The sequence below is a fragment of the Dermacentor albipictus genome, chromosome 5 (genome assembly GCF_038994185.2).
Source record: "Dermacentor albipictus isolate Rhodes 1998 colony chromosome 5, USDA_Dalb.pri_finalv2, whole genome shotgun sequence".
NCBI lineage: Eukaryota > Metazoa > Arthropoda > Arachnida > Ixodida > Ixodidae > Dermacentor > Dermacentor albipictus.
The window spans coordinates 48,736,227-48,754,599 of record NC_091825.1 but is presented as its reverse complement, the minus strand read 5'-3'; the positions used below and the strand labels follow the sequence as shown (position 1 = coordinate 48,754,599).

Sequence of the window (18,373 nt, the reverse complement as noted above, 5' to 3'; positions counted from 1 at the left end):
TCTCAGCTTTATGCTGCTGCTGCTACTACTGTTGGGAAGTTTAGAGGTGTCTGTAAACTTTATACAGGACATCTAGCTTCTACTTTTACCAGTCGATTGGTTTCGCTTTCCTGTCTTATTTGGTCGAACCAATTTTATTCACATCGGGTAAGCTGGTTTTAATAAGAGCACTATGGGCAGCACAAGTAATGAGGAGGGAAGATAACCGATGGTCATTAAGGGTTACGGACTGGATTCCAAGGGAAGGGAAGCGTAGCAGGGGGCGGCAAGAAGTTAGGTCGGCGGATGAGATTAAAAAGTTTGCAGGGACAACATGGCCACAATTAGTACATGACCGGAGTAGTTGGAGAAGTATGGAAGAGGCCTTTTCCCTGCAGTGGCCATAACCAGGCTAATGATGATGATGACGATTAAGAGCACATTTGTTTTTCTAATCTATGTAAATAAAAAAAATCGCCAGCGGCCACTAACTAAATCGTTATCTTACCTTAGTCACAAAAATGCCCAAACAACAAGCAACAGTGTCGGCTAAGTTTGCCATTATATTAGAGAGTCATTGGTAATTAGAAAGAATATGTACTGTCTACACGTAAAGAACGTGAAAGAAATTGAATATCAGTGCACTTGATTCGCAGCAGTAGCTTAAGACTTGCACATTGTATATTTGTCAATACAAAGCAGGTTACCACGTATTCTGATCACGCGCGATTGTAGATGAGACATAATTGTATTATGTGTTTAGCAAACAGTGTGATTCCCGCGACGCCCCAAATTTACTGCCTCACCAACTTCCAACATACTGCCCATCCGTGGTGGAGATGCATAGTCATAATAAATATTATTCGCATATTTAGTTTTAATTTAAGCTCATAATTTGCCGGATGTGCGCCTGTTTACAAATTTCAAACAGCGACTCGCAAAACGGCAGTAACTGATGTCATTCTTAACACAAGCGTACGAGATAGCAAAAGATGTGCAAACATTGAATGAAGGACTGGGAACGCTGAATAAAATTAACTCATTCCTGGGTCTTCTTGACGTTTCTCCTGTGAATCTGCAAAGCTACAAAAATGCAGCCTTTTTCACTTTCGCCGAACCTTAAGTTCAAGTAACGAATGAACATACGCTGCAATGTATTTCAAGGAGTTGCGCAGGGTACATCAACGAATCAGCGGAGCGGAAGTGTATTGCGAATGCCTTCGAAAAAGGAATGAATCAGTTCACGAGAAAGGCGGCCCAAGAAATATTACTGATGCTAATTTTGGTCGCTCAAAATGCAAACTTTGTTCTGCCGTTTCGTTTGACAGGACACCTTTTGCATTTGGCGTGCATGTGAAGTGTGCAAATTAGTTTAGTTACCGCGTGCTGTGTGTGAAACATGCAAATACTTTCATCAGGGTGCACACTTCGGTAGCAAAATAGTCCACACACACATATGTGAAAAAAAAAGAACAGGCAGCAATGCGAACACTGAACGACAGGCGAGGCACAACGCAATGTTCACGGAATATTCTCAATCTCCGGCGGGTTCATTTGCAATTGTGCTTCGTTGTGACCTTGGCACGAGAAAGATAGCTCCCATGCATTCGCTTTCGTCCACAAGGGAATTTGACAGATACCGAAGGCACCACCACGCAATGCTGACGCGCCGAGCTCAGCATGTATCCTGTAAAGTACTATATCAATATGCGCTCACATTCAAGCCGTCATCGCCTCTTTTCTTTAGTTAGGTAAGAACCTGTGATTGTGAAAGTGAAATGTGATTGTTATGGCAATAGTGTGAAGCATTTGAAGCTGTGGGCGTTCAAAGCACTAGTGCTACATTTGGTGACATGCAGTGCTTGAAACTTCATGACACAACCGCTTAATGACCGTTCTCCTTCGCACGTTCCATCTTTCATTATTAGAGTGACACTCTCTAACGCCTTTAATTTGCTTCGAAAAGGGGAGAAACGCCACTTGGAGTGAGCTTTTTTATTGCGAACATGACGTCAATTGATTCTGTGTGGTTCAACATGGGTAACGCTTGGTTAATTGCCATGAAGAGACTAACCATAGCAAGATCTACGGCTTGCCAATCCGCACATAAAAAAAAGGCGTACACGTTCTTGCACTGTTTAGCTTTTTATTGTTTTTATAAGTGACAATTGTTTTCATAATCTAAAGGTTTACGAAAAATTTGTACATTTGAGAGATAAAGACCGAGATCACTTGGATGTACGCAGGTCTCTGTAAGGAATCAAATGATCAGAGGATGCAACTTGAAGTAAACCAGCACTGCACAATGTTGCCACATAATTATAGTTAAAACACGCTAGAATTCAGTTCCTGCTAGCCATGATATATCAATGAAGGACCAAGTACGAGCCCTTGTGGCATACCAACATACAATTCTAGTGCAGTAGATATGTCCCCTTCAGGCACAGCCGACAAGCCTTCTATATTAAAGACACAGTGTAATGTTCAAACTGAGCATACTCCATTTTCATAACAGAGTTTTGCATGGCTCGTAGGTGGGGTCGTCGGCTCAGGGCTTGGAGGCCTAAAATATCTTTTGATGTACTTATTACCTAGATCGCTAGGAACGACACCCTCTCGATAATGGTCAGTGACTTTATGACCTGGCGCTTACGTGTCTTTAGTGCGTCCACGTGGAAATTATAGATGCGTAAATAGGCATACGAACCACCAGAAGCTCATTCTGTGATATTTACGCATTCATTAAACAGACGATGGCATTCTTTGTGAGTGCTCTATTATTCGCACAAGCACTCCATATCTCTCACCAAGCTGGAAAACTATCCACATTAGGACGAGGCGGTTCTGAATTCTGGTTTCTACCAACTCCAAAGCAAACCACTCTACAAGCGCTCCTACCTTTGATGAGAGACCTGATTGCACCCAGAGTCCACAATTCCAGACGTACGCTTAAGCATGCGTGTTCGGAAAGCAATTTTTTTCTGCATTTTCCCAACTTTGCACCCTCTTCTCTTTGCTGGTAGACGAAACAGGCAGAGATTTTCACCTGCTGAAGAATTCTGCTTCCTTTGCCTGCACTCTCAGTGGTCATCGTTTTCATACGAACGAACTTTTGCACATCGAGACTGACATGTGCGAGTGATGCGGCGACAAAGCTCAAAGAAAAGCACGAACTGCGCATGCGCATTTTCATCACGCCGCCAATGCCACTTACGTTGGTGGACTGGGCAGAGGGACCTGATGAATCTTCCACGTTGCCACGGACATGGAGTTTTCATCTGCGGCGTAGCACCTCCACAGGCACTGGATTAGAGTAGCAGCTGGCACACGCCGTCGGATCATGTGCTTTTGTCGCTGCTGCTGTTGTACTTTGAGCGCAAATCCAGACCCCAGGATTCCCTGTGAGCGAGCGAGATGCCGTCAGCTAACACTTCTGCTCAAGGTGGAAGAGAACAAGAATGCTCGATTTGCCAAAAGAGAGAGAGAGGCAAGATTACGATCATTACGCGTTTTTGTAAAATTCCGATTTTTTTTTCCCCACAGTCCTTCCCGAAGTCACAGCAGTCTTGTGTAGAAAACGGAGCCGAAGCTGTCCGTGAAAATAACGTGTTATCGAAACAATTGAACATTCATTTTTTTTCTTTCATAATTGTTTATTTGTTTCATATCTATCGCGACAGGAATATTTCTTGGAAGTGCGTCTCAATGGTAAGCCATCAGGTAACTAGGATTGTTAAATAAATATGAGTTCGTTCGAGTAATGAAGCTCGAGACTCACGCACCGAGAGCACAACCAGACGACTCTGGTATAACGTAGTGCACTGAACAGCGTTTGCAGATATCACATGTCATTTTGGCAGTATAGCTACGGTGTACAGTGTTATACCGTAGTGTCAGACAACGAGTATGTGGAGCATCGCGTTTGCTTGTCACAACCCACCCCTCCATTTCAGCCACGTCACTGTACGTCTCACTTTCTAAAGTACTTTAAAAAGTGGGAAACGAAAGGAAACCTCGACTCCAGAGAGCTAAACGTAAGTATGACACGCAAACGTCCTAGCAAGATTCTGTGCCGCCACTTTCGTGCAATTCTGAAAAATTTCAGAAATGCAGAATTAGAAAACAAAGAAATGTTCCCTTCGAAGGCGACTTGGCTCGCAGATATCTCGCGAGTTTCCGAAAAACCGGGCCCTCCATCAATGTCAGAACAGCGGAAATATGATCTGGGACGGAGGCGGACGTCCTCACGTGAAAGCTTTCTCGTGTGCGCTTCATTGCCACTCCTGGCTTTTTACCGTCGACTGTTTCGCTTGGCACGCGTACGAAAGGACGCCGATATTCGCCAGTATGTGACTCAAAGCGACGTAAATCAAATTATGACTTTCTGACTAAATTTAACGCTAGTCACGATGAAAAAAAATATAAATACCTGCCCTACTTTGATGCCTTGTTGACCGAAATTTAGTAACTTCCATTTAGATTGTCAAAAAAATTTTCCTGCGCAAAAATGAATACGCGAAACTTAACACATTCACCCTTCAAGACACGTCTAGTCAAACTTTGTCCAGGAAAACCGAGGTCACAGAATGCTCTCGCAAAACTACCTTTGCCTAAGGACATTCACCATTGATAGGAAGGGCGGCTGGGAGCAAAGTATGCGGGATGGGCTCCAGGGTCGAGATAACACAACAAAGCTTTCTGCACTGACGCGGACTACAATGTCTCACAAATTGCGGGAAGCTTCGTTCAGTAAGTGCAGTCCAGGAAGTCGCCGCTTCCGGAACTCGCTAACGCAGGCACTGGGAAGAGCTCGCACAATTCCTTGATGGAATAAGCCGGAGACCACATAAAAAAGGGGAAAAACAGAGCCAAATCCAATACTTATGTGCACTGTGCTTACGCAACGTTTTGCTGAGAGCGAGAGATTTCTCAAATGTTTCGCGTGCTGCCGTTGCCTACGAAAGAAAGCGTCCATGGCATTTTGTGCTTGAGCGTTTTCCCCCCAAGGGCAAAAAGAGAGATAAAGCATAATGTGCTAAATACGAGTTTTTTAGTTATCGCGTGCAGGGTGGTTTGCACCTTTTTCATTATATTCCTACTAAATGCCATCGACGTACAAATGTCACGCAGGGGTTATACGCTAATGAACACTCACGAATATATGAGTTATATTTAGGCTGGACATACATGGCAGCGACGTCAGAACTTCAGTGTACTAACATCTGTCTTTCTCGTCAGATTCCTGAAGAAAGGGGGTTAACCGAGGGGCCTGATTCTTATTAGTCATATCGTCAGAAGCCAACAAACACTGACACCAAGCAGAACATATGGGAATTACTTGTGCTTAATAAGTGAAGTAAGGAAACGATAAGTTAGTGGAAGTTAAAGTGGATGAAAAAACAACTTGCCGCAGGTGGGAACCGAACCCACAACCTTCGCATTTCGCGTGCGATGCTCTACCAGTCGAGCTACTGCGGTGCCGTTTTCCCATCAACTTTCTTGTGTATTTATGTGTCCTAGTAGAACCCTGGGAGTGTTAGCCAACGCCACCACTCACAGACCTTGGCGGCAGACGTTGAACGTCCTTTTTTCCCGCAGGCGTCACGAGAACGTGATCATTTTGGGTGAAAGCAACTGGTCAATAAACCCACATATGCTACCTGAAGGCATCAATGTTGCCGGATTCAAGACCCTCGTTATGTTTTTGATGCCTTCAGGTAGCACATGTGGGTTTATTGACCAGTTGCCATAACCAAAAAAGATCACGTTCTCGTGACGCCTGCGGCAAAAAGGACGTTCCACGTCCGCCGCCAAGGTCTGTGAGTGGTGGCGCTGGCTAACACTACCAGGGCTCTACTACGACACATAAATACCCAAGAAAGTGGATGGCAAAACGGCGCCGCGGTAGCTCAATTGGTAAAGCATCGCACGCGAAATGCGGAGGTTGTGGGTTCGGTTCCCACCGGTGGCAAGTTTTTTTTTTTAATCCACTTTACTTTCCATTAACTTATCGTTTCTTGATTTCGCTTATTAAGCACAAGTAATTTCCCCTATGTCGTCCTTGGTGTCAGTGTTTGTTGGCTTCTTATGATATCGTTAGACTCCTGTCATATATTATCGATGTATGACTGGCATACCGTATTTAGATGGCAATGAACACTAACCAATCTATGCGCACTATTGACGTCGAACAAATAGTTCAGTGTATGTTTTCCGTATAAAATGACGTCGACGTATGAATCTTTTCACAATAGAAATACGGTAATGAACCCGCATATGAACACTATTGCTGTCGGAAAAAATTCCACGGAAAGAATAAAAGACACCAAGGCAAAGAACCAAAATATGTGCAGTTCACTGTTATTTCGCGACTCCTCGAGTTCTCATTGTTTTTATCATTTTTAATAATTTTCTTCGCACAGTATGCAAAAAAAAAGTTCTAATCAGCACTTTTCATGCTAATGACCGGCAAAAACCGTACGCGAAATCCACCTTCAAAAACTAGACACTTCGTAGCCGCCGTGTGGTCATCGGCATCCGTCCACACCGATTTCTTTTAGACGCAGAGGGCGTTGGTCATTTACTGCTGAACGAAGGCGAGAAGAGCTGACGAAACTCGCGTAGCTACTCGACTTTCGCGACGCTTGCTTGAGCCGTTGCAGGTCGCACATAAACATGCACAGAATACAGGGAAAGAATAGTGGGAATTTGCAAAAGGTTGAAGAGTGCGGTCACATGGTAAAAGGCCAGCCACTTACTGCAGGCAGAGCAAAGAAGGAGATTCCCATGAGAGCACAAAAAGATGCAATCAACTTCCCGGGCCACGTGACGGGCACGGTGTCACCATAACCTACTGTACAGAGGGTGATCTGAAAAGAGAATTTGCATAAAAAAGGAGAGAGAGAAAGTGATGATAGCGTTAGTCAGGTTTGTCTCCACTAGGAAGCCGCACAGCACTTTGCATAGACGTGGCACCTTATTTGACATTTTGCTCGCATGCGGCAAACGGTTTCCGATTCGCACGCTGCGCCAACGTAAAGTTTTCTGGCATGTGCGATATCAAAGTTCACACTCTAAAAAAAAAGAACAGGCAGCAAGTGGTGGCTGAAGCATTTCTGCAGTAATACCGCACTACGGAAAACTGTGAAGTTGAAGCTCACACGTACCGTTTACTCGACCTGGCACAATAGAGTCTAGTTTTCGTATCGGCCACGGCGGCCGCATTTCGATGGGGGCAAAATGCGAAAACACCCACGTACTTAGATTTAGGTGCACGTTAAAGAACCCCAGGTGGTCAAAATTTTCGGAGTCCTCCACTACGGCGTGCCTCATAATCAGAAAGTGGTTTCGGCACGTAAAGCCCCACAATTTTTTTTTATATTTAGTATGCTTCACGTCCGTATTGTTTAGTACACATCACAGTAGAACGCCCTTTCTGCCCATTCTGTTTCAAGGCCGATAAGCGTCCTTTTGCCTTAGCGTGCGAGTCTTCACAGAGAAGGCGAACTCGCGCACTTCGGCAGGGGTGCACGTTTTCCAAGACGTCGTCCAAACCTCGTCCAGTCGCTTGTCGTGGAGTATTCGCCAGTGCAAGGATGCATGTATTTAAATAAACTGGATATTAAAATTGAAAGTGGCCTGATCTTTAATAATGGCGCAAGCTTAACTGTGCCTTGTGTGATTGCCAGTTAACGCGAACGCGTAGTGGTACATATGTATGGCATGATTACTGCGTTGTTCTTGCCTGTAGTAAGGCGGACCTCTGATGCCTCGTCAATCTATGCCAGAAATACACCGCCAATAGGTTGCTGTAGTTGCCGCTATGCAGCCACGGCGTAGTGACGGTGATTAGATAGAACCATTAGCTGGACGAATAAATTAATGCCATAATTTGGTGGTAAAACAGCTTTCAAGCCGTATTTCAAGAATAAGTGCGTATAGAACTTATTGTCCTGCCTCCTTCTTACACGCGCATCTCGCTTATGCTATCATCAACCACAGCCAGTGTAGCGCCGTCAGAGTACACTGAAAGGAACACCCGAATATGCCATAAAGAGCTGAATCCTTTATCGGGATCACTTGTGCCCACAAACTGAAGCAACGCTATATAATGCTAATAGGGGTGTGCAAGATGGGCCACCTTCTTGTTTAATTCAGCTCCTCACGTACACCCGCTATATTCTCTTCGTACATACTAATTCTCCATGCACCAATGATCCATGCACGAATGCTCCATGCACGAATGCTCCGAATGAACGCTGCAAACGTACCTATGCACCATACGCACCTAGGGCAACCACGCAGTGTGACCTGAAACAAGTGTTCGCCGTCCCGTGCTTAGCTGGTTTTGACATGACTTTCTCATTCTTAATGACTACGCTTGAAGATTGCTACATGAGGCTCGTTCCAAGATTTCTTTTTTTTTCTTCCATGTCTGGAGCACGCGGTGCGTACGTACGTACGGTGATTAGATACCTCGTCCTAAATCTTATGCACTAAATTATAAACATATCTTGGAGGGAGCCTCATATAGCAATCTCGATCGTAGTCATTAAAATAAAATGAGAAAGTCATGTCAAAACCAGCCATGCATGGGATGGCGAACACTTGTTTCAAGTCACCCTGCGCGGTAGCTCTAGGTTCGTCTTCAATTCGTACGTCGGTTTGTCGGCTGCGCCTTTCGAAAAATGTAACACTCGCTTAATCGTATGGTCGCTCTGGAGCCAAGGTTCTCGTTGCAACGGTGACAAGAATGCGGGGTAACGGATGGCCAGCCACGAACCAAGCCACGTACGGCGCACAGTTTCCAGGATTGAATGCGTAATGTGAGTATTTGCCCAATGAAACCGGCAAATGGGCGAGAGACCATGTATTATGATGACAGTGATAATCTGTCAAAGCGATCACCACAACAAAAGCAAAACAATGCGCAGGAGACAATGCGCAAGCACTCTAATGCCGGTAAATACTCGGACAGTACGCAATCAGAACTACCACCAAAGACATAGAGACCCAGTATTAGGCAACTATGACCAATAAACCCAGTTCTGGCCTGCAACCTGTCCTATCTTTGGCGTCTTATCCGGGCCTCGACGACAAGGTTCCGCGGACTTTGCTGCTAGTGTGACGCAGTGATTTTCTTTTTCGCTGCGTCACACTTTTCCTGTGGTAAACTGATAAGTTCACCGATTTTGCGGACCAATCAAAATGTGAAAACAGCAACCAGCAGAATGCACAGTGTGTCTCATCACTAAAACACTCCACGCAAGAAGCTACAATTGTCTAGCAACTCAGTGGATGGCCTGGGTCTGAATGTCTCGCCGAAAACATTGCCTGGCACGGAATATAACCGGGGCATTCAATAATCAATCTATATTTAACCCATACCAATAGGACAGAAGAAGTGTTTAATTGTCCGAGCTTTGTCGAAAAGTCTGAATATCTGTCGGGTTTCATATTGATTAGCCAGAGACCGCGCACAAATATGAGGGCCACAGAAGCATTTCGCTGGAGGCTTGTCCCTGTTTTTCTACGTTCCGCAAGCTTAATCAATGCTTGCATTATGCTGGGCTCAATAGACTCCTCATCAATTCTTCAAAAGCTTGTCATGGATTTTACCTCAAAGCTTCCAAATCCTCTGGATATTCCCCTGCATTTACCAAAACCCACCGTATTCTCCCACCTCACACTTGTATACTGTTAGGAGTTCAGCTTGACAGCTTAAGGAAGTTTAATTTACACGTTTTACAAACGCTGAAAGAGAATACCATGTGATTCTAAAATTCCTTTTAATCTACAAACGTTTTTCAACCTATCCACTTCAATGACGGTACTATACGCTATTATTAAGAGTTATGTGAACTATTGTTTATATTCATGGAAATTAACTTATTGCTGTTATTTCGCACCAATACCTCAGATGCAGGCCCAAACCATCAGTATCATTACTCGGAGTGCACAAGATTCCCTCCCATATCACCGAACTTTATGAATTGCTTATTATTTTCCCGATCGGGAGCCTAATTACCTACAGTCTCAGCAATCCCAAGTATCCAATCATTACAAATCACAACCTAATTCATTTTAACGACAGACAACAGTTACTGAGTGCCAGCGTGAAAAGATCTGCATGAAAGGCAACTTTCTTCTGTGAAAAAGGCGAACGAATTATGGCCATACTTAAGCCTTTTTCAAGCATGAATGCTGTCGATTTCAGTGCCATGTCAATGCACAAAATTCATGTTTGTCATAATTCAAACATAGTTTCATATCTTTCAGTACTTCAGTGTCTAACGATTATTTCAGGGTTGTCAGTGTCTACTATAGTTACACATGTTTATTCTTTTACTTGAACGTGTTTAAATAATTGTTTTGTTGGGTTAACAAAATTGGGTGAACAATCACAGCATTTCTTTTATATCATTGCATTCCTTTTATGTATAAGGGATGGAATATTGTACAGTGAACTAATGCTTAGGTTTATAGTGCATTGAGAAACTTAATCTGGAGCAGCTGTTCTCACTGTTATTTGAGTGCTCGTTAACTGTTATTGTATTTTATCTTCTTTAAAGCACATAATGTGAGACGTCCTAGTCAGCGGCTTCGGTTCGGGACCCCTTTCTGTACCTGCTTTCGTGTAATATACTCTATACTTTACCTAGGTACGGAAATAAACTACAACTCCCTATCTAAGAATATCGAATGGTGTCATGGAGTTTTTCAGACAACTTGATAGCAATGAAACCATACATGACACAGCTCCTAAGTCCTTATGAATGCTTTAGGTGTCAAAAATATGTCTATAGAGAGCCACGTCATTAAACTCGAAACATTTTGACTGCCACGTCCGGCCTTTTGGCATTCATGCATAATGATTGCAATCAACAGCAGTGTACGTACGTGCCTGTGAAGTCATATCCAGTATGAAAAATTTAACATTCATTGTAATATCTTTGCAGGCCCACAAGGTGGCCAGCATGCGCCCTCGCCGCAGCATCAGTACACAGATAGCCTCACAGACAATAGTGGTGCTTATGTATTTGTGCCGACGGTATTCTGGCCTCGTACTTCAAGCTTCCATGAGGCAGCTTGTAACTTTCTTTTCACGTATTTTAATCACTGTGGTAACACACAAGGAGATGGAAATTGATGACAATGGATTTTGTTTGTCACCATGCACGGTATATTAGCATATCATATATTTAGAAAATTTTAACAAACCAGAAAATTTGTTTCGGTTGAGTGCTGAGTTCGTCCTGAAGCAACATACGCAACTTAACGAATGTACCCTTCATATAGGATGTGCGGCAAGCTTTCGGCTGGAACTTCGAGACTATAAGAGGATCAGGCTGGCTTTCACGAGTGCTCGTTTGATGAATGTTCTGTTCCAGTTTCGCATTTTCAGTGGGTGGGGACAGGTGACGAGAGAGGCTCGGAGGTTTTCATCATTTTAATGCATATGGATCCACAAATGCAGACTTCGCGTCGCCAAAGTGCACTTTTGGTTTTGCATGCGAGCTCAAATACGAGTGTAAGCTACTGCGTTCAGAATGAAAACTTTGATTTAGTAGGCGCCTCGCATTCCGTTCGCAAGGGCGAACAAACAAAAAGATCGACAAAGAGACCAAGCCTTCGATTGACGCAATCAGGATGATGCGCGTGCGACTGAATTATTCAGACACAATCAAAAGAAACTGAGCTGGCGAAGCGGCACTGAAACTTTACACAAAACCTCTGCAAAAGGCAAGTTAACTGCCAGAGAGTTTAAGCGAATTATTTATGCCGTTGGGGAGCTCTGATCTTCTCCCTGGGGATACGCCAAGTTTCGTTGTCTGCTTTTGCGGCTTCGAAAAAAAAACTGAAAATAATAATAAAAAAATGTACGCCTTCTTTTCTACTGTCGTCGCACACCAACGTGACGGTAGCAACTCACGTGATGGAAAGCCAAGTGCACTGTTGACAAATTGGTATTATCACAAGCTGAAAAAAACAACTGTTCATAAAGCATTCATTTTTTTTTCAGCATCTGATACCGGTTTTCGGAGCGTGTTGCATCGCGTATCTCGTCGCGTTAGCTGCGTGGCTATGGCATTGCGATGCTGGGCACGAGGTTGCGGGATCGATCACGATTGGGTGGGGAAGCATTCTGGTGGGGGCAGAATGCAAAGGACGTTCGTGTACCGTGCATTGGCTTCACGTTAAAGTACCCTAGGGTGTCATATATTTATTCATAATACTCCACGGAGGTATGCCTCATTATCAGACCGAGGTTTAGCAAGTCAAACCGCTGAATTTAACGATTCAGTAAGCCCCGTTCGACAGACTTTGTACACGATCACGTCCTAGCGGTAGTTACGGCATCGCGAAACGCACACCTTTACTTCGTGTTTTTATTCGCGCCGTCAATGCTTTCCCTCAATCTATGAGTTGTGTGCTTCTTTTTGAGTTCTTGCAGTATGCCGACAAATTTCTTGACACGAGCAACACGTGTCCTTAATCGGCGCGATTTTCTAGAGATGGTGAATGGCAGTATCTGTTCGAAATATCAACAGCCTGAACGGCGCGTTGGGCAGGAGTGGTAGAATGTTGTCACCACGTCTACTTTCTGGTTTGAAGAACTGTGAGCATTGTTTTGCGGGAGTGTCTGAAGTTTACTAATTTTTCCCGAGTATAGAACGGCTTGAGTAGAAACTGGTGCACTAACTCCAAGTTCTTCGAGTATTTAGGCAGTTTTTCCCAATTGCCCTTTGATTCTTTTTATTTGTAGCATGTCATATCTATAGCAGCCCGAACGATCTCGGGAAACGATTCAAAACCAACATTATCAGAGCGGGCAAGATGGCGGGCGACTCTTCCGTTATTGTGGCAGGAAAATTCAATACCCCGTTTCGCGCTTGGAAGTAGCCGTGGAATGCGGTCAAGGGAAAGAAGAGCTCATGGCGGCACACTAACTACCTTGGCTTCACCCTTGTAACCGATCCGCCATTTCCGACGGGACAAGGCACATTCACCAGCAGAGACTCCGCAACAGACTTTACTTTCACGAGTAACATAGACTCTGCCAAGCGGTTAAATCTCATGGTCGACCTGGGTAGCGATCAAAACATAACCTCAACCATCTTCGAAGTCGCACAAAACAAGCTACGTTTGTTCACCTTGCCAGACTGTGACCTGTTCCGTAAGATCAAGCGAGAACGCGTAGCCTACGGAGAGAAGCCAGAGAGCCTTGAGCAATTGGCTTAATCGTGCAGACAGTATGTGAGGGATTCTACCAAAACAATTCAGACAGACCCGTAGGCGGAGAAAATGGACAGCCGGCTCGCGCACCTGTTAGAAGCCAAGCAATCACTCCTCCACAGGTGGAAGGGACAGCGCCTCAACCGCGACTCAGAAAAAAGATTTCGGCCGTCAACAAACAGATTGGAGAACAGTTCCAAACACTCTCCAGGCAACAATGGGACGATCTGTGTAACTCAAAAATTGACGGCCAGAGGCGAACGGGGGTAAGCGCAACCTCCTCAAGCATCTCCTGCATGAGACCAACACGAGGTTCAACCACCGAAGTAACTTGGCACGAACGCTCGACGAGGCCACGAAAGCCTAAACAGAAGACAAGGTCATGGCCAGATTGATCAGGAACTCCTGTCCGACAAAGACAAGTGGCAACGTCAAGCAGCAACGTCAAGTAGCAACGTCAAGTATCCGGCATATTGTGGAAGGCCAAACTCCACCCTCAACAAGCCGTTCGGAGTCAAGGAGTCAGAAGAGCTCTGCACGGCCTTAATGGCAGGTCCGCGCCAGGTCCCGATGGGGTCACAAACAAGGCCCTTAGGAACCTCGCGGAAGAGTCAATCTAATTCCTCATCGACGAAATCAATCGAGTATCGAGAGAACGCGCAGCTCCGGAGCAGTGGAAGACTGCACGAGTTACTCTCATACCCAAACTTGGCAAACCCCCGAGCTTGGACAACCTGCGGCCCATATCTCTCACGTCCTGCGTGGGGAAGGTTGCAGAGCACGCCATACACAACAGAATCTGAGAATTCATCAAGGACAACGAACGGTTCCTCTACAATATGGTGGGTTCAGACCCGGCCTCTCCACTCAGGATGCCATGAAGCTCATCAAGACTCACATATTGAACAACACCCGGGACACGAGAGCAGTCGTCGGGCTTCGTCTCGAAAAAGCATTCGACAGCATCCTACACTCGTTTATTCTCGACGCCATCTCGAAGCTCGACCTGGGTTCGTCCTTCCACTCCTTCGTCAGGTCCTTCCTCGAAGGGCAATGTGCCCTGTTCAAGGCTGGGGAGATCGAATCAGATCAAATCGAACTTAGCCATAGGGGCACCCCGCAGGGGTTTGTCATATATCCGCTATTATTCAACATCGCGATGGTCGCACGGTCCGAGAATCTCACCAAAATTCACAACATCGGACACACCATATATGTTGACGATATAACAAACCGGTGCACTGGGGGCAGCGACGGGCAGGTCGAAACCACCCTCCAGTAGGCCATCGATTGCACAGAATCTTTCCTAAAAGATACGGGCCTCTGATGCTCACCGAGCAAATCGGAGCTACTTCTAGCAGGCCCAACAGGCGGGGTCCAAAGCCAAAAGGCTGGACACTCCTAGGAGAGAGCAGCATATTGCCACAGACAAAGAACGGCGACCCCCTTCCCATGGTTGAGCAGATACGCATCCTCGGTATGACCGTGTAGTTGTCTGGCTCCAAGAACCAGACGATCCTCTGGCTCACCAAGAAGACGGATAGCGCTATCGGCCTGATGAGAAGCGTTGCCAACAAACGTAACTGCCTGTGTGAAGACAACCTGGTCAGGCTCATTTACGTTTTTCTGCTCTGCTGCTATACATGCGTCGCAGCAATGAATAACTAGCAAAGATCAGAACTAGTTAAGCTGAATGCCTAAATTCGGAAAGGCACCAGAAACGTCCTGGGGCTCCAGCTCTATACGATCACAGAGTGGCTCCTCCAGCTGGGTATGCACAACTCGATAGAGGAGATCACGGAGGCCCAAGAGAGGGCACAGATCACCACACTCTCGGGAACGACGGCCACTCGGCAATTGCTCGCTGACATGGGCATTCCACCAATGACGATCGAGAGCAACTTCTGCGGCTTATTCAGAAATAAACGAGAAGAAATCACCGTCTCTCCCATTCCACGCAATGTACACCTGCAGAGCAACGCCGGAAGACGACGAGCCCTTTGGCCCTTCTTCGCAAGGTCAAGGAGAACCGTAAACAGAACTGTTGTGTCGACGCCACCCGCTACGGATATAGTCGAAGATACACGGCCGTCTCAATTGAGCGCGTGGGAATAATGGCGACCGAGCAAGTTGCCATAGCCATCGCATTACTTGACGGACAACGTCCAAACGTTTTCAGCGACTCCCAAGCTGCCGTTTAGCCTTATTTCGTCGGCTCCGTCACCAAGGAAGCCCACTGTATTTTCAAGGGCAAAGTGATCACCACACATACGCTAACGTCGTTTCCAGCACACTTGGGGTTCTTTGAAGTGGTGCTTACTAACCTAAATGAGCTGGACCACTCTAAGGCACGAGGTCTCACGTTCCGTGCCCATTGAGAATCCCGTCGGCCCACGACACCCTACAATAGAGATTCTCCCACAAAGTACAACGATGTCACGCAACACTCTTACCTTGGTAGGGGGGTCTATCCGCTCCCACACAAGGAACTGACTAAAGCGCAGACAATCACTCTCACAGTTTTGCAGACAGTGATATACCCCAAACCATTTTTATTACACTCGATCTATCCAGACGCATATACTAGCAATACCTGCCTTCAGTGCGGCGATTCAGCCAACTTAGAACACATGCTGTAGCGATGCCCCTCGATACGAGGCACACATCAAGCAAACCATACAAGATGGAATACCTTGCTGCGAAGCCGCGACTACGGGGACCAAATCGGGGCCGTCCAGAGTGCCCGCGATGCGGCGGCCAGGCACATCGCGATGGCCGCCGCATCGCGTTGTGATGGGCCTGCCCATCCCAACGGGGGAGCGGTCCGCTGCGCGATAATCGCGTATAATAACAATAATGTTCATTTCCCATCAAAAAAGATGGAGGAGGCTGCTGGTAAAAGCTGCACGAACACACGGCAGCTTGACAGGGGCCCGCAGCCCCTTCTGCAAGGCGACAGTAAAGAAGGTTACAGGAAAGAAAACAACGCCGAAAACATGCATAGGCACCGAAATGGACACAAGGAATGAACACAAATATAGACCAATGAGAAAGTCCAGATACCTTGTACATAGCGTTGCCGTATTTCAGCTTTAGTTACTTTTAAAATGTCAGTGGTATTTTTGTTGTAAATATTCAGGAGAGTGGGCAGGGTGAAGGACAGTTTTTCTCTGGAATAGTTAGCCCGAGGGGTTATAACATTCCATTTTTCTTTGTGATGAGTACTGTGTACAGAAATGTTCTCCTTTAGTGATGATAACTCGCGTAGAAACATTATATCGTCAAGTACTTCACGTTTGAAGGCTAGTGTTAGCTGATAATTACACAGATTTTTTACTGTTATAACGTTTGTTTTATCTGGAGGAAAATAATTTCATCAGTTATTTCCAGTGGTTCGCCCCCATACGTCAAGTTTACTGGAGCGTTGAACTGCGCCGATTTTGGCCTAAACATAACAGCTTTTCTTTTATTAACATTTATTTTCAGCTGGATCGCTAATGACCATTTCTTCAGGTTTACAAAAATGGAGTTTGTCGCACTTACCAGTTGATTACAATCTGGAGCTGTAATTAAGATACCGGCGTCATCCACACATAGAACATATTTTGGTTTCGTACAGATATTTGTGAGGTCGTCGATATAAACATTAAAGAGTAGTGGATCCAGAATGCTCCCTTGGGGAACAACTCTAATAATGGGTTTTAAGTCAGATTGATATGAGCCAACTTTTACAAACTGTTGCCGGTGATTAAGGTATGACTGAATTAGTTACAGGAAATGTCCCCGGATTCCATATATTTCAAGTCTGTTAAGTAGTTTATAGTGATGAATATAGACAAATGCTTCAGATAAATCCGCATAAATACCCAGTACTAACATTTGTTTTTCCAAGACGTGACTAAATAATTTCCTTCTGTTCAAGTAACGCCAATCCGTAGATTTGTTTTTGCTGAATCCAAACTGTGCAGGTGAGTTTAAATTATGTTTATCAAGGAAGCTTGGCATTCGAATATGTAGAAGTTTTTCTAATCCCTTAGAGAATATGGGCAGTACAGAAATTGGTCGATAATTATATCATGTCATTCGCATCGCCCTTTTTGAACAGTACAGTCACTTTTGCAATTTGCATCCTTTTCGGAAATGAGGCGCCGGACAAACCTATGTTAAATATGTAAGTTATATAGGGCCACAGAATGTCAAGAACATATTTATTTGGGCGTATTTGCATAAGTTCTGCGTCACAGCTTGAACTATGTTTAGGAGAGGAAAAAACTGACATCACCTCAGACCCGGTTATTGGACTTATCAAAGGATTGCCAACAAAGTTTTTCCATCCATCCATCCATCGCATATCAAAATACATCGTTTTGCCACTGAACAGCAGCACTCAGAAGAGTAAAAATATTTATCGTTCTAGTGTACATACATGTTTTTTTTTTCAGAGTGAAGAGCCTGCCTAGATAACCGGCGGTGTGACTCGCCGGAGCCACTTTAGCTACGGTGTGAACGTGAGCTAGCTCTTAGTATTCCGGAATGGATGCTTCGTTACAGAGTGTTAATTAGGAGGTCCGTGAACTTATTACTGTTTATGCATTTCCTGGTTACTGGACGGCAGCAGTAATCTCCTACTTTGTCCAACCACGGTGTGAGAAGAAAATCACTTTGTCCAACCACGAAGAAGAAAAAGAAATGCCAAGAGCTGACCTGTCCTCTGGGTCCCTTGCTGTTATGCAATGTTTTTACGTTTTCGCCATTTTTGTGAGAGTCATTTCATCAAGGATGAGCAAGAAGGTGTTCCCACAACCACCTGAACAAGGTCAATCATCTGCTTCATCGCTCATTTTTAGACGACGTGCCTTTGGAAGCTCGGACCAGCTCGATTCCTGGGAGAGCTCAACGCCAGAAGACATGGACTCTGACAGCGAGTACACCATAGCCATGAGCCGCCATATGAAGAAGATGCGCCGTATGTCGACTGAGGCGACTTCATCGAATCAGAGTGAGCAGGAAGCCTTCATGGTTTCTTACGTGCCCCTCTCGACGTCACACAGCATGAACTCCCTCAGCAAGCAGTTTCTAACTGAATATTTTGAAAGTGTAGCCTCTGCGCAAATGAACGAGATCAGAATCAACGCTCGCAAGAACATCCTGACAATAG

General features: G+C 45.2%; 1 protein-coding gene across 3 annotated transcripts in view; it reads right to left on the bottom strand.

The window, feature by feature from the left end:
* The window catches only part of LOC135899233 (potassium voltage-gated channel subfamily KQT member 1-like), a 307,969-nt gene that overhangs the window by 49,448 nt on the left and 240,148 nt on the right, over nucleotides 1–18,373 (bottom strand). For all 3 annotated transcript variants that reach the window (XM_065428502.1, XM_065428503.1, XM_065428504.1), the window contains exons 6-7: nucleotides 6,738–6,848; nucleotides 3,194–3,378 (exon numbers count right to left, since the gene is read on the bottom strand). In XM_065428502.1, coding sequence (XP_065284574.1) covers nucleotides 3,194–3,378; nucleotides 6,738–6,848 — 296 coding nt within the window. The remainder of the gene's footprint in view (nucleotides 1–3,193; nucleotides 3,379–6,737; nucleotides 6,849–18,373) is intronic.